The sequence below is a fragment of the Triplophysa rosa genome, linkage group LG12, assembly GCF_024868665.1.
Source record: "Triplophysa rosa linkage group LG12, Trosa_1v2, whole genome shotgun sequence".
Taxonomy (NCBI): Eukaryota; Metazoa; Chordata; class Actinopteri; order Cypriniformes; family Nemacheilidae; genus Triplophysa; species Triplophysa rosa.
The window spans coordinates 2,303,037-2,317,535 of record NC_079901.1 but is presented as its reverse complement, the minus strand read 5'-3'; the positions used below and the strand labels follow the sequence as shown (position 1 = coordinate 2,317,535).

The window sequence follows — 14,499 nt, the reverse complement described above, 5'->3', positions numbered from 1 at the left end:
GGTCTTGTCTTGTTCTCAGACTTAGAGGACAGGACAACCACTGTGGCAATATCACAGATATTAAAATCTTTAATATGAACTTTTGTTACGGTTGTGCCGCTAACAGATAGACATCAATGGTCAAAAAAGAAATCTGTCAACAAAATGAATAGAAAGGGCCACAAAATCCAAGTTATGATTGCAATTACTTGTATGAGATCTTATTTACTTATGGACCCTTTTAGCCATAATTCTTTGTCGCTTAAATTCAACAAGGTATTGAGATTTTGGTCCATATTGACATGACAGGATCACACAGTTGCTGCAAATATCCTGTTCCACCGCATCCCCATGGTGCTGTATTGGATTGAGATCTGGTGACTGTGGATGCCACTGGGGTACAGTAAACTCATTGTCATGTTCAAGAAACCAGTTTAAGATGATTTGATCTTTGTGACATGGTGTATTATCCTGCTGGAAGTAGCCATCAGAATATGGGTACAGTGTGGTCATAAAGGGATGGACATGATCAGCAACAAACTCGGGTAGGCTGTGAAATTTATACAATGCTCAATTGGTAATAAGGGGCCTAAACGGTGCCAAGAAAATATCCCCCACACCATTACAGTACCACTAACAGCCTGAACTATTGATACAACTGCCCCCTAACAATAGATAGGAGGCAGTTGTGGCCTAATGGTTAGAGAGTCGGACTCATGACCAGAAGGTTGCCGGTTCGATTCCCAGGGCCGGCGGGTAACAACTGAGGTGCCCTTGAGCAAGGCACCTTACCCCTACTTGCTCCCCGGGCGCTGCAGTGATAGCTGCTCCGGGGGTACGTGTGTTCACCACTTGCTGTGCGTGTGTTCACTACTCTCTGGATGGGTTAAATGCAGAGGTCACATTTCGTTGCCTTGTACATGTGCAATGACAATAAATTGAATCTAAATCTAAACAGGAAGGAGCCATGCTTTTATGTCATTTAGGCCAAATTTTGACCCTACCATTTGAATGTTGCATCTGAATTTGAGGCTCATTAGACCAGGCAACATTTTTTATCTTCTATTGTCCAATTTTGGTGAGGTTGTGAGAGTTGTAGTCTCAGTTTCCTGTTCGATGTGTTGTACGATCAGAGATGGGGTTCTTCATACATTGGTTGTAACGAGTGGTTATTAGAGTTACTGTTCCCTTTCTATCATCCTACACCAGTCAGCCCATTCTCCTCTGACCTCTGACATCAACAAAGCATTTTCGTCTGCCGATCGCTGTATATTTTCTCTTTTTCTGACCATTATTTGTAAATCATAGAGATGGTTGTGCGTGAAAATCCCAGTAGATAAGCAGTTTTGGGAATACTCAGACCATCTGTCACCAAAAACTATGCCACGTTTAAAGTCACTTAAATACTTCACCAGATACTGCTAGCAACCCTGTCATCTCTAGAAATCTCAGGTACTCCTCTCCGTTGGTTCAAATCCTACCTCTCCGGTAGATCCTTCAGGATGTCATGGAGGGGCTCGCTGTCTGCTACTCACCATCTGATCACTGGGGTCCCTCAGGGATCGGTGCTTGGACCGCTGCTTTTTCCATCTACACGACATCCTTGGTACCCATCATATGGGCACACGGCTTCTCGTATCACTGTTATGCTGATGACACCCAGATCTACATCTCGTTTCACCCAGACGATACCACTGTAGCAGCTCGCATCACAGCCTGCCTAGAAGACATCTCAGCTTGGATGAAAAAGCATCATCTCCAGCTGAACCCTGTCAATACAGAACTACTCGTGTTTCCGGCACACCCCACGGTGCAGCACGATCTCACCATCCAACTTGGCAATACCACAATCACTCCTTCCAACACAGCCAGGAACCTCGGAGTCATATTTGATGAACAACTGTCCTTCAATGATCACATTGCAAAGACAACGCCGTCATGCCGATATGCCTTATTCAACATTAGAAAGGTTAGACCCTATCTCACTGAGCATGCGGCACAGCTCCTTGTCCAGGCCCTGGTAATCTCAGGCCCACCACATCTCTCACAACATTAAAAAAACTACTTAAAACCCGTCTCTTCTATGAATACTTGACAGAAAAATGAGAGAGAGAAAAAAACACTAACCCTCTCTCTTTCTCTCAACAGGTATTGGTCTAGCTTTTGTTGAAACTAGTAATTTTGTATTAACACCTATTGTATTATTGCTCCTGTATGACATATCGCTTATTGCTCCCTGAACTCTATGTAAGTCGCTTTGGATAACAACGTCTGCTAAATGACTAAATGTAAATCCCCTTCCTTTATCATTCTGATGCTAGGTTTGAACTTCAACAAGAAATTTGTGTTAACAAGCAATTGAATAGGTGTACCTAATAAAGTGGCCGGTGAGTGTATATGATTTATATTTACCTTCTTTTAAATACAAAAGATTTATGAAGCAGTGAAAACTCTTGCTTGTAGTTCATACCCTCAATTAAGTTTCATGAGCAGCAATATTTTAAAATTGTAGTACTACATTACTTTTAATCAGAGCCGATCCTTCCTATACGCAGACTACCCAAGTTGTGTAGGGCCCCTGCACCACCAGTGGGCCCCCTTGAGTACATTAAAAACATTATTGTAAACAAGACGCTATTTTATAACTTGCGGATTCAACTTCAGAGGAATCATTTGGAAATTTCCTTTTTAAAACTTAATTTATTTAATTACTGTTACATACTTGGAAATCAGTGCACAGCAGGTAATGACATGCGTGTTATGTGCTGATGCATCTTTACATATGGTCATGGCTTCAAAACGGACCTATCCTTCAAAACAGACCTATCCTTCAAAACAGACCTATTTCTAAAAGAAAGAAAGAAAAAAACGCGAAGCAAAAGAACAAGGCAGTATGTTTTTTTGTACTATTTTTTGTTTTATGTAGGAAGTCCTATTTAGTTTTGACAAATTATGCAATGAAGCTAGTTTGTAAAAACCGCCACTAGAGGGTTGCACGATCAAAACAACAACAATGGCGTAGCTTGATGATGCTGTGAAGGAGCATGGAATGATGGGTTCTGTTGTCTTCAAATCCACCGCTGATGGCCATCAGACGGGAATGAGAAAACATGTAAGCGGATGAGGTAAAGTAATAAAGTTTTAAGCATTTTGCGGATAATTGTGGTCCATAAATAAGTGACTGCTCGAAACAAGCTAGTGGCTTGCTAGACGCTAGACATTACTTCAGCATTTGTCCACGACACTGTTGTCATGTGGTTTCTACATCAGTAAAGGCGGTAACAAAGGGGTAACGCGGATATGACGCCATTGACGGGCGACTGCACAGCCCCATGTCACTGTTTAGAAATGGCGATTTATTGTAAGTACTCAGCTGAACAAAATATATAACACTGGCCTAGTGGTTTTTGGATATTTTACTGCAAAATTGTAACAAACTGTACCTTTAATGAATATGAATTAGAAAACAATTCTCCAGTACAGATTTACAAATTCAGTATTTTTCTATTTGATTTGCCCATGACAATATGTACTTTTTAGTTTGTGCAGTCACATTTAGAGAATCATTGATGCGTTTTCGTATGATTAGCTTTTCTGAGTAAACAGTTTTTAACATTATCTTTGTTAGTAAATCACTCATTTGGTTGAAAAACACACACAGCGTTTCTGTGTTATATATTTTTGACAGCTAGATGTTTCACAGAGCCACACGTTACTCTAGGTAAAGAATTATTTACATGTCAATCAAAATTAGAATTTAATTTTACACTGAATTGTTGTTACTGTCAGTTGAAAGTTTTTTGTTTTTTTTGTCTTTCAGGCCTCAATTTGCTTAATTGTGTTAATTGATTTATTATAGTTTAGTTAAGTTTAAATCAAATTTTAACTACAAGCTTGCCTAGGGCCCCCAGACGTCTAGGATCGGCACTGCTTTTAATACTTTATTGTAGTTTCGTTAAAGGAGTTCACAGATGGTTATGTGGTTCTTTCAGAAGAATTTGAGGAGTGCTGGTCTTGATTGATCTCGCCCTGCCTTGGTTTCAGTTTTTATCTTGGTTTAGGTGGTCTTGACTACAACTCTACACTGATCCAACAACAAAGAGGCATCATATGAGATGATTTTAAACACTATTAAAGGAGTTACCATTTATTCTGACCTAAAATTTAAAACCACAATTATCAATATTATATTCATAGTACTTCATCCCACACCATGATAACGCACGGGCATGCTATTTCTCATAGTGACAGAAAGAATACACAAATATACCTTTGACCAAATGATGCCCTGAGGTTTGGGCCGTTTACATTCCGTTTGGATGATTCTCGTTGGCGTTAGAATAAAGTCAACTGTGAGGTCATGATCTTCAATGAGTTTCTCTGGAATGTCCATGACCTTAAGAAATTAGGCAAACATATCATTATCACTGTAATGCTTGGTTTAGATGTTTAAACTGTTGTTGCTTTATAAAATAATAACTCTTTTATGATTTATGACAGGTTAAAGTTACATTACTAACCTGGCAATCATGAACAATAGTGACGATCACGGTGGAGTCACACACAGCTCCCATGCATGCCATCATAGCATATTCCATGTCCGCGAAACCCTCACCTTTTCCAATTCTGTAACCTGATAATATTGCAAAACTTCCATTAAGGTATAATCTTAATAGCAATTTACTGCATATAAACACTGAGTTTTACAGTGGTATAAATTGGATTTTTAGGTAACTGAGTTTTATCAAGGTTCAATGGCATTTTACAAATTACTATCATTGTCTTTTTTATTGTCTGACTTGTTAAAATATATGTTATAAAAAAGTGTTATTGTTTCCATACCCTAGGAACATCTGGGACATAGGACAGATATAGTGAGGTTTACCATTTTCAGATACAGCAACAGATCCAACCACGACAAGATTCACCTGAACACTGTCTTCCAAACCAACAGGGACACTGAACTCTTTAATGCCCTTAAATCACAAAGAATATTTTGATTAAAACCTCAACAGATAAACTGAATATCAGGGATCTCCAACCCTGTTCCTAGAGGGCTATACCATCCCACAGACTGCAGCTCCAACACAGCTGAAGCAGCTAATCAAGGTGTTCAGGGTGGCTTATTACAGACAGATGTGCTGAAGCAGGGTTGGAGCTACAGTCTGCAGGATAAAAGTCCTTCAGGAGCAGGGTTAGAGATCCCTGCTATAGATCATCTAACCTCAGAGAAAGCTTGTATGTGTAATGAAGTTACCTGTGAAGTTGAACAAACATGCAATACTTGTTTGGTTGCACCTTTTGGAGGAACAATCTTGTTAAACAATCCCGTTTTCAGGCGAGGTGTTGGAACAAGCAATGTTTTTCTTGCCTGTATTTGAATATAAAAGGGGATATGAATTAATTGTGATTCAGTAGCTCAACTGGTTTTGAGCATTGCATTTGAAGTGCCAAGGTCATGAAGTTGATCCCCTGTGACACACATCCTGATAAAATGTATAGCACTGTCACTTTGGACAAAAGCACAAAGCATAAATCTTACTGCCTTCGATTATACCATGGTCTGTTTAAATACTTGATTCTGATTGGCTGGAAGGTGTGCATTAAAACAGTTTATTGGACGGGTAATTCCAGTCAGTTTATTCAACATTTGAAATTTACTGACAAAAATAACTGTAATTTTCACCTGTCTGATCAAACATCAATAACAGCTTTAAATTTGCAAATGACCATGGTATAATCAGGATAATCCACGGTTAACCTTGCATTAAACTTCACGGAGGCAACCCCCCTTTGCTTCCCATCTGGTGGTTCTTGGCCTCCACGTCGTGCATTAAAATCCTTTAATGCACGGCTAGCCATGGATTATCCCTTATTTATATTTGAGCCACTTTGAGCTGACAGGAAATGCGTTATAGATAACTATATGAAACAGCAAAATACGGTGAAGGCTGGCTAGGCTACGTTAAATTTATGAACACAATTAACCTTGCAGTCTACGTTTATTTACCTATACAAACAATATACCTGCAGAGCAGCTAATCGAACCCCTTCTAGTGGTTTATCAGGATCCACCTTGACCGCAGTGGTTTTGGTAAAGGCCTCCAAGTGTGACACCACACTACAGGCCTCCAGAGCCCCCTACAGAGAAGGTTGACATTGGATTAGATTTTAACGGGACTTACACATAAAGTAATGAAGCATGACTGCTCCTGAGGTCTGTCCGGGTTCACTTTGACCACTCTGCTGGACCTGAACTTGTGCAGTTCCGTGAGTCTGTTACAGGCATGAGTTGCATCCTAAACATAGTCCAAATCACTTTTATTGTAGCATTATCTCAACAGAAATGATTAAATCAACAGAAATACAATTTAATGGCAAATAAAGATAAATATCTGCTGTCTTTAGTTATATTTGTTGTAACTTGTTAAAAAAACTATAAAAACGGTTCACTGTAGTAAAAATGGAGACGACTATTCAGAATACCTTAAAGTTGGGAATTCTGTTGTGTACAGGTCGAGGGAAATTTGCCAGATTTTTGTTCTCAATGTAATCCCACACTTTATGGCGAATGTTCCATTTGTTGTCTCCTTTGAGGTAAAAGAAAACAGCATTTCAAGACAAACTAAATAAAATCTAATAAAGAACACGATATATTACTTTGCAATGGACCTTGATTAATCTGTATTACTGGCTGCATTGTCGTTCAACGCTAGGCAATGCGCAGGCAAATTAAACTGTCTGTTTATAGGTTTCTCGTGTTTGCTCTTAAGCAGCGACATACGGTGTCCCTACAGAGACAAACAGCATCTCTCTCTCTCTCTCTCTCTCTCTCTCTCTCTCTCTCTCTCTCTCTCTCTCTCTCTCTCTCTCTAAAACGCACGCACGCACACACACAGGTAAATGTTTTAGTTTGTTGTCTGTTTTTCTTTATATAGGTCTTAAGGCATATTAATAAAATGCCAGTCAGTATGAAGTATAATACAGGCTCTGCGATAGCCAGAAAATAGACCTCTAGTACTTCTAATTACTTAAGTGCAGTTGAATTATATATTATGTATTTTTTGCATTCGAATTGATACAGAACAAACTGAATCAAGTTCTAATCTGTAGCGTCAGCCTCTGATAAAAAAAATCAGAGGCTGATAAATACTGGTTTGAGGATTTTATAGAACCTATCAGGTAGCCTATGAGATATTTTTCAAATGACGTTGTTTTCAATTTGTATAATAGGCTACATTGTATTGTTGCTACACGTTCTCTTACACACACACATACAATATAATCATATAGAATAATGTTGCATTGCAAAACCCTAGACTACGCCTGGGGTCGTAACATAAGAAATATTTCATTCCAGTTTTCTATTTTAAACAAGGAAAATAATGCGTTGTGCATGTGACAAGGACGTTTTTGAGAATAGACAGTCCCATTATGAATGTGGCAATTCTGAAAGAGGCGCTTTATAGTCTATCTGACTATCGAAAATCATTGTATAATTTTGGTAGATTAAAAAATGCTTTAAAAACTAAGAGCTAAGAGACCTCACGTGGGTAGGCCTATTTACCAAAAATATTTACAACTGAGTTATCAGTTTGGTTAAAACCTTTGGTAAAAACACATTTTAATGGTAGATTGACCTTCGCAAGGACATGTCCATCTTTGTTAAAATTTTGTCGCTCATGTAAATATGCTCCCTCATCTGTATGTTGTCTCCGATTAAATACTGATTTGATCTTTTTATCTTTAATCTGCGTTCTCAGTTCTTTTTATTTTTTATATTTATTCATGGAGAAAAGGCAGAGCCATTTTTCAAATCGTTTGATGAAATCGGTCTGCAGAGCGCCTTGGTCAAACACAATGACGGCGATTCGGAACACAGCGTAAATTTATAGGCCTACTGCATATTTAACATAAGAATAACCATGCAGGGTTCAGTCAGTTGACCTCTTTTTTGTTTTACGGTGTATAATGACGATAAAGATTATTTTCTGTTGTATTGGGGTATACTACGTCTGCCCATATGATGGCGCCAAACACCTGTCCAATTTTCTGGTGTTGTTTCTGAAACACTCGAAATTATTTCGAATACAATTATTGTTGCCGCTCGGGGGAAAAGAAAATATTAGATTTACATTTATTAATTTAGCGAGGAATCATGTACAGTATATATGTTTTCACATTTGTAAGTCACTTTGAATTTAAGCATCTTGTAAATAATAAAATGTAAACGTACGTGGGTGTACTGTAAACATTTAGTTAGTATTCCCATTTTATACACGTTTCCAGTTACATCCTCCTATAAAATATTGTAAGCCTCACTGCGTCTTACATATTGACACCTTCATTATTGCCGAGGCTTTGTTCTGTGTTTCCCATTAATTCTAAATAAACTTTTTTAGTGTATATACTATGTAAAGACTCAGTAAATACATGCACATAGCATTTATGACTTTGTGCTAGGATTTGTTACTGTAATAGAACTGGGGCCATATTACAACAACCTACCTGTGTTGATCTGACATATTCAGGGATTATAACTGAAATCATGACTACACTGTAAAAAATGATTCTGTGTCGTAGTAGATTTCATGAAATAAATTGAGTAAACTTGACTTAATAAAATTGTGTTCTTGTTTTTTTAACCAAAATTTAAATTAAAATTATAGAAATATCTTGGAATTCTAAATGTACAAATAATTGAGTGAATTCAACTTAATTTTATCATGTTCAGCCCAATTAAAATTGTATAAAGGATCTTTATTTAATTATTTTGTGGTGGAACTACATGAATTATTTAAGTTAATTTCCGTAACTGAGCAGTGAATTTAGAGTTCCCAGCATGCCCTGCATGCGACAGCATTAGGAGAGTCATTTTAGTGAAAAAGTGCTATTTTATGTGCTTTAGAATAAAATGAAAGACTTAATAGTGTTTATTGTTCAGTTGTCTTTAAGATTTAGAAGATATTCTGTTTGTATTCTGAGTTTCGTGGTTACCATCTTTCAGAACAGTGGTACTTGTGCTTAGGTTGTGGGAGAGCTCAAGCTGTTTGTTTTTTCACACAGTGAACAGTAATGCTGCTATTGTCAGTGCTTAGTCAACTCTCAGCTTACTTGTACATCATATATGTTATAAACAATAATAAATGTTAAACTGAAGTTAAAAAAGATCAAGAAGTTATCTCCAATGCTCAAATTAGTATTTCTTCTTAATTTTTTTAAGTTTATCATGTGACGTGCTTAAATATTTTAGGTAATTTTACTTGATTTATTTGTGGAATATTGCGTAAAAAATATGCCGTGTACATCAAAGAGTGGAGCTACCATTAATTCACCCATATTGAATGAGAGAGAGAGAAGAGAGAAAGTGACCTATTAGTCAGATATGGTGACCCATACCCGAAATGTGACCTCTGCATTTAACCCATCCAGAGAGTAGTGAACACACGCACAGCAAGTGGTGAACACACATACAACCGGAGCAGTGGGCAGCTATCACTGCAGCGCCCGGGGAGCAAGTAGGGGTAGGGTGCCTTGCTCAAGGGCACCTCAGTCGTTACCCGCCAGCCCTGGGAATCGAACCGGCACGAACCGGCTTCTGGTCACGAGTCCGCCTCTCTAACCATTAGGCCACGACTGCCCCGAAGGTTACATGTTTACATAGTTACATGTAATTATGCATCATCCATAGTGAATACATGTAACGTGTGTTACAAGAGTACCGTAAAATAAAGTGACGATCAGAAGTTTGCTAGGGGATTTTCGAAACTTTTCATTTGAAAGTGCATACTGTGGCAGTACTAACGCATTCATGCACCTTTACGGATTGTTGATGTATGATATGATTAGCATGTGTAATAGGCCTATGGAATATATCTGCCATGTTTGCGTTGTTATGTGACATAGGCCTGTCATGTGACATAGACCTGGGGTCGCTATCATGTTGGAATACTGCCCTGCGGCCCAGTCTCCGAAGGGAGGGGATCATGCTCTGCTTCAGTATGCCACAGTACATGTTGGCATTGATGGTTCCCTCAATGAACTGTAGCTCCCCAGTGCTGGCAGCACTCATGCAGCCCCAGACCATGACACTCCCACCACCATGCTTGACTGTAGGCAAGACACACTTGTCTTTGTACTCCTCACCTGGTTGCCACCACACACGCTTGACACCATCTGAACCAAATAATTTTATCTTGGTCTCATCAGACCACAGGACATGGTTCCAGTAATCCATGTCCTTAGTCTGCTTGTCTTCAGCAAACTGTTTGCAGGTTTTCTTGTGCATCATCTTTAGAAGAGGCTTCCTTCTGGGACGACAACCATGCAGACCAATTTGATGCAGTGTGGTGTATGGTCTGAACACTGAAAGGCTGACCCCCACCCCTTCAACCTCTGCAGCAATCAGAATCAGAAGGAGCTTTATTACCAAGTATGTTTACACACACAAGGAATTTGACTTGGCGACAGGAGCTTAGTGCAGAAGAAAGTGTACACATGGTGCAAATATAGTGCAAATATACATAAAATTAGAATTAAATGAAAACAAAAATGCACTACACTGTAAAAGTAAAAGGTGCCTCAAATATCCTGTTGTGTACTCAAAGAACCTTAAACCGTATTTTAAGGGCTCCAAAGCTCTTTTTCTCATAATAGGGTTATTGGTGGAACCATCTATACTCTTTGTGCTTCTTCCAGGAACTTAGAAGATTCTTGAATAACCCCATTTTCAGTTCTGAAGTTCTGGAGTCACCTTTTCACTACACTGGGACCTCAAAGTGCTTTGCGGGTAATTGAAAGAAGTCAAATTCTAAAAAATGGTTCTTGTAAGATCTGTAAACTTGTAAGTGGTTCCTGGAGAATCTCTCTTGTACAAGACAGTATTAGAGGAACCCCGAAAGGTTCTGCATGAAATAGGGATTTTTAGTCTGATCATTTTGATGTATTATGAGAATAAGAATAGTCAAAAGTTTGGCTTTGTGCCCCTGCTATGTGAACACACATTTTAAAATCATGCACATGATTAGAAAAGGCTAAATGTTATTTTGAAAAATTTCAGCAAGCTTTTATTTATTTAATATTTCTTTCTATTGGTATTATATTAATTGGAGACAAAACATTTTTATTCTATAAGTAGATCCTAAGCCACTGAAATCTTTTGAAAATGTAAACGTTGTTGTGCTTTCCATTCAAACAAACTGCAGCTGCTCTGTGTGTTTATGGTGCAGTCAGGCCCTCCACAGTACTGTGGCGCTATTGGCCCAATGTCGCAGCGTCAATGCATGTGGCACGTTCGTTGGAATGTGTGTTTAACTTTGTCCAGCTCTGCGCAGACCGATCACCTTATGACAAAATTCATACGGCATTAGAATAGCATTTCTAAAGCATACAGAGCAGTCAGTTCACACATAGATCTCACTGTGCTTTGATGTCATACGCCGATCCGTCTGCGATCAAACATCTCAACTCAACTCAACTTTATTTATATAGCGCTTTTACAATTTTCATTGTTACAAAGCAGCTGTACATGAGACACATTGACTACAAGCAAAACAATCAAAGTTGTACCTGCAAAAACAAGAAAAGGTTGAAAACACAGAAGACAGACACACCCACACACAAAACACTCCACACACACAACACGCACACACACCAACACAAAAAAACACAAACACACACACACACGTACGTATACAGACAAGTACGCACACACACACACGCTCAGTGAGAGCACACATTTAGGATAAAGGAGAGAGAAGCACAGGTCAAATATAGCAGATAATAAATTCCTATATGCAATATTAATTAAGTAAAACTTTAAGATTCTAAAGCAGCCCCCCCGGTCAGGCAGATAGTGCAAAAACAGTATGCAAACGGTGGCGAGGAACCCAAAACTCTAATCGAGAAAAAAAACCTCAGGAGAACCCAGGCCCAACCAGGGGATTCCAGTTCCCCTCTGGCAAAAGCTGCTGCCTCTGCACAAGCTCCAGAGAACTTGCACAACAAGGCTAAATAAAATAAATAAACTTAATAATAAAATAAATTGTAGTTTAAGATTATCATTAATAATCTAATAGCATTTGAAGTTTTGTGGTGAAGACATGTCAAGAGACCGCGTCCTTCTTTATCCAGCTCTATCATCTCAGCTCTTGTCAGGTCCCCACTTCCCATTCTCCGCTCTACCATCAGGTCAGGCCATGAACTGCATCCTGCTCGCTGTGGTAACCTTGGAACAATGAGACAAGACTGGCTGAGAGTAGAGTACTGTTCTGTACTCTTTGATGCAACAAGTACATCAGTTGTGTTTTTGGTGAAAACATCTGTCTGGCACGAGGCGGTACGAGTTTTCACCGGTGTCCCCTTGCGCCACAGGTGGGAATTCAAAATAAGTGATCGCAACAACCTCTCGACTGTCTCATTGGAGGTAAGTAAAGTCAAAATATATAAATAACTTCAATATACTAACTATATACTATTTATATAAATGTATACTCTGACATGTCTAATTGTATGGCCGTTTTTGGCTGTTTAAACCGTTTATTTATTTTAAATAAAATCCTTTTGCCGTCTCCTCGTGCTGCTTATATGCGTCTCCTCACCAATCACTGTAACGAGACACAGGTGATCTTAATGTGCACTTAACCTACTTACGCGCCGTCTTTCTCGCGCCTCCCCCCTTCGGCTCAGACTTCGCTAAACCACGCCCCCCTTGCCACATACCCCCATTGCCCATCTCAGGCCAGGGTGCCATCCGGCCTGCAGCCTCCCCGCCTCCTCCTGGAGAGGAAGTCGGCTACTACCATCTGAGTCCCCGGTCTGTGGACCACCTGGAATTTAAAAGGTTGTAAAGCTAGATACCACCAGGTGATCCGCGCGTTGGTATCCTTCATGCGGTGGAGCCATTGGAGGGGAGCATGGTCCGAATGGAGAGTGAATTCACGCCCCAGGAGATAATAGCGGAGGGTGAGGATGGCCCACCTGATCGCCAGGCACTCTTTCTCAATGGTGCTGTACATCATCTCTCTTCTGGAGAGCTTACGACTGATGTACAGCACCGGCCGCTCCTCACCCTCTATCTCCTGGGACAGAACCGCCCCCATGCCCTGATCCGACGCATCGGTCTGCAACCTGAAGGGAAGAGAAAAATCGGGAGAGTGCAATAATGGACCGCCACACAGAGCAGCCTTCACCTGGGTAAAAGCCTGCTGGCATGGCTCCGTCCACTGGACGGTATCCGGTGCCTCCTTTTTAGTGAGGTCAGTCAGCGGGCTGGTGAGGTCCGAATAGTTAGGTACAAACCTTCTATAATATCCTGCCAGCCCCAGGAACTGCCTCACCTCCTTTTTGGTCTTGGGCCTCGGTGAGGTCGCAATCGCTGCCGTCTTATCAATTTGGGGACACACCTGACCGTGACCCAAGTGGAAGCCCAGATACCTTACCTCCACACACCCAACTGCACAGTTCTTCGGGTTAGCCGTCAGCCCCGCTCCTCTCAGCGATCTTAGAACCGCCCGCAGATGCTGCATATGCCGCTCCCAGTCATTACTGTATATGATGATGTCATCTAGGTATGCTGTGGCATATGCAGCGTGCGGTCGAAGCAGGCGGTCCATGAGACGCTGAAAGGTGGATGGGGTTCCGAATAAGCCAAATGGAAGTGTGACGAACTGGTGTAATCCGAACGGCGAGGTGAAAGCTGTTTTTTCCTTGGATAAGGGAGATAAGGGGATCTGCCAATATCCTTATATAACGAGCCGCGCCTAGCCGATCCAGCAACTCGACAATCCGTGGCATCGGATATGCGTCGAATTTCGACACAGCATTCACCTTGCGGTAGTATCACTACTGGACTCTTCTATTACCCCCATCTCGAGCATGTATCTCGTTATTGGTGCTGCTAGACCTTAGTGCTGCATTCGATACCATTGACCACAGCACACTCCTACATAGACTCGAAAATTATGTCGGCATTAAGGGAATAGCTTTGAAATGGTTTAAATCTTATTTATCCGACCGTTTTCAATTTGTAGCAATAAACAATGAGGTGTCACGCAAATCGCAAGTCCAGTACGGTGTACCACAGGGCTCAGTCTTAGGGCCTCTGCTCTTCGCATTATACATGCTACCTCTAGGAGATATAATAAAGCGACACGGAGTTAGCTTTCACTGTTATGCTGATGATACTCAACTTTATATTTCCTCGAAGCCTCATGAAACACAGCAGTTCCATCGAATAATGGAATGCATAGTCGATATAAAAAACTGGATGAGTAACAACTTTTTATTACTGAACTCGGACAAAACGGAAGTGTTACTTATTGGACCGAAAACTGCTATAAGTAACAACCAAGAATACTGTTTAACTATTGACGGATGTTCCATAAAACCCTCGTCGTCAGCAAAGAATCTTGGCGTTCTATTCGATAGTAATCTGTCATTTGAGAGCCACGTCGCCAACACCTGTAAAATTGCGTTTTTCCATCTTAAGAATATATCTAAACTACGTCATATGCTGTCAAT

The 14,499-nt window shown here is 40.2% G+C and overlaps 1 protein-coding gene across 1 annotated transcript in view; it reads right to left on the bottom strand.

Annotated features, from left to right (window-relative positions):
- The window catches only part of mthfsd (methenyltetrahydrofolate synthetase domain containing), a 75,892-nt gene that overhangs the window by 31,814 nt on the left and 29,579 nt on the right, over window positions 1–14,499 (bottom strand). Inside the window, 6 exon segments of the mRNA XM_057347525.1 lie at window positions 4,250–4,375; window positions 4,500–4,612; window positions 4,865–4,955; window positions 5,237–5,350; window positions 6,007–6,120; window positions 6,466–6,569. Of these exon segments, the coding sequence (XP_057203508.1) occupies window positions 4,250–4,375; window positions 4,500–4,612; window positions 4,865–4,955; window positions 5,237–5,350; window positions 6,007–6,120; window positions 6,466–6,569 (662 nt within the window).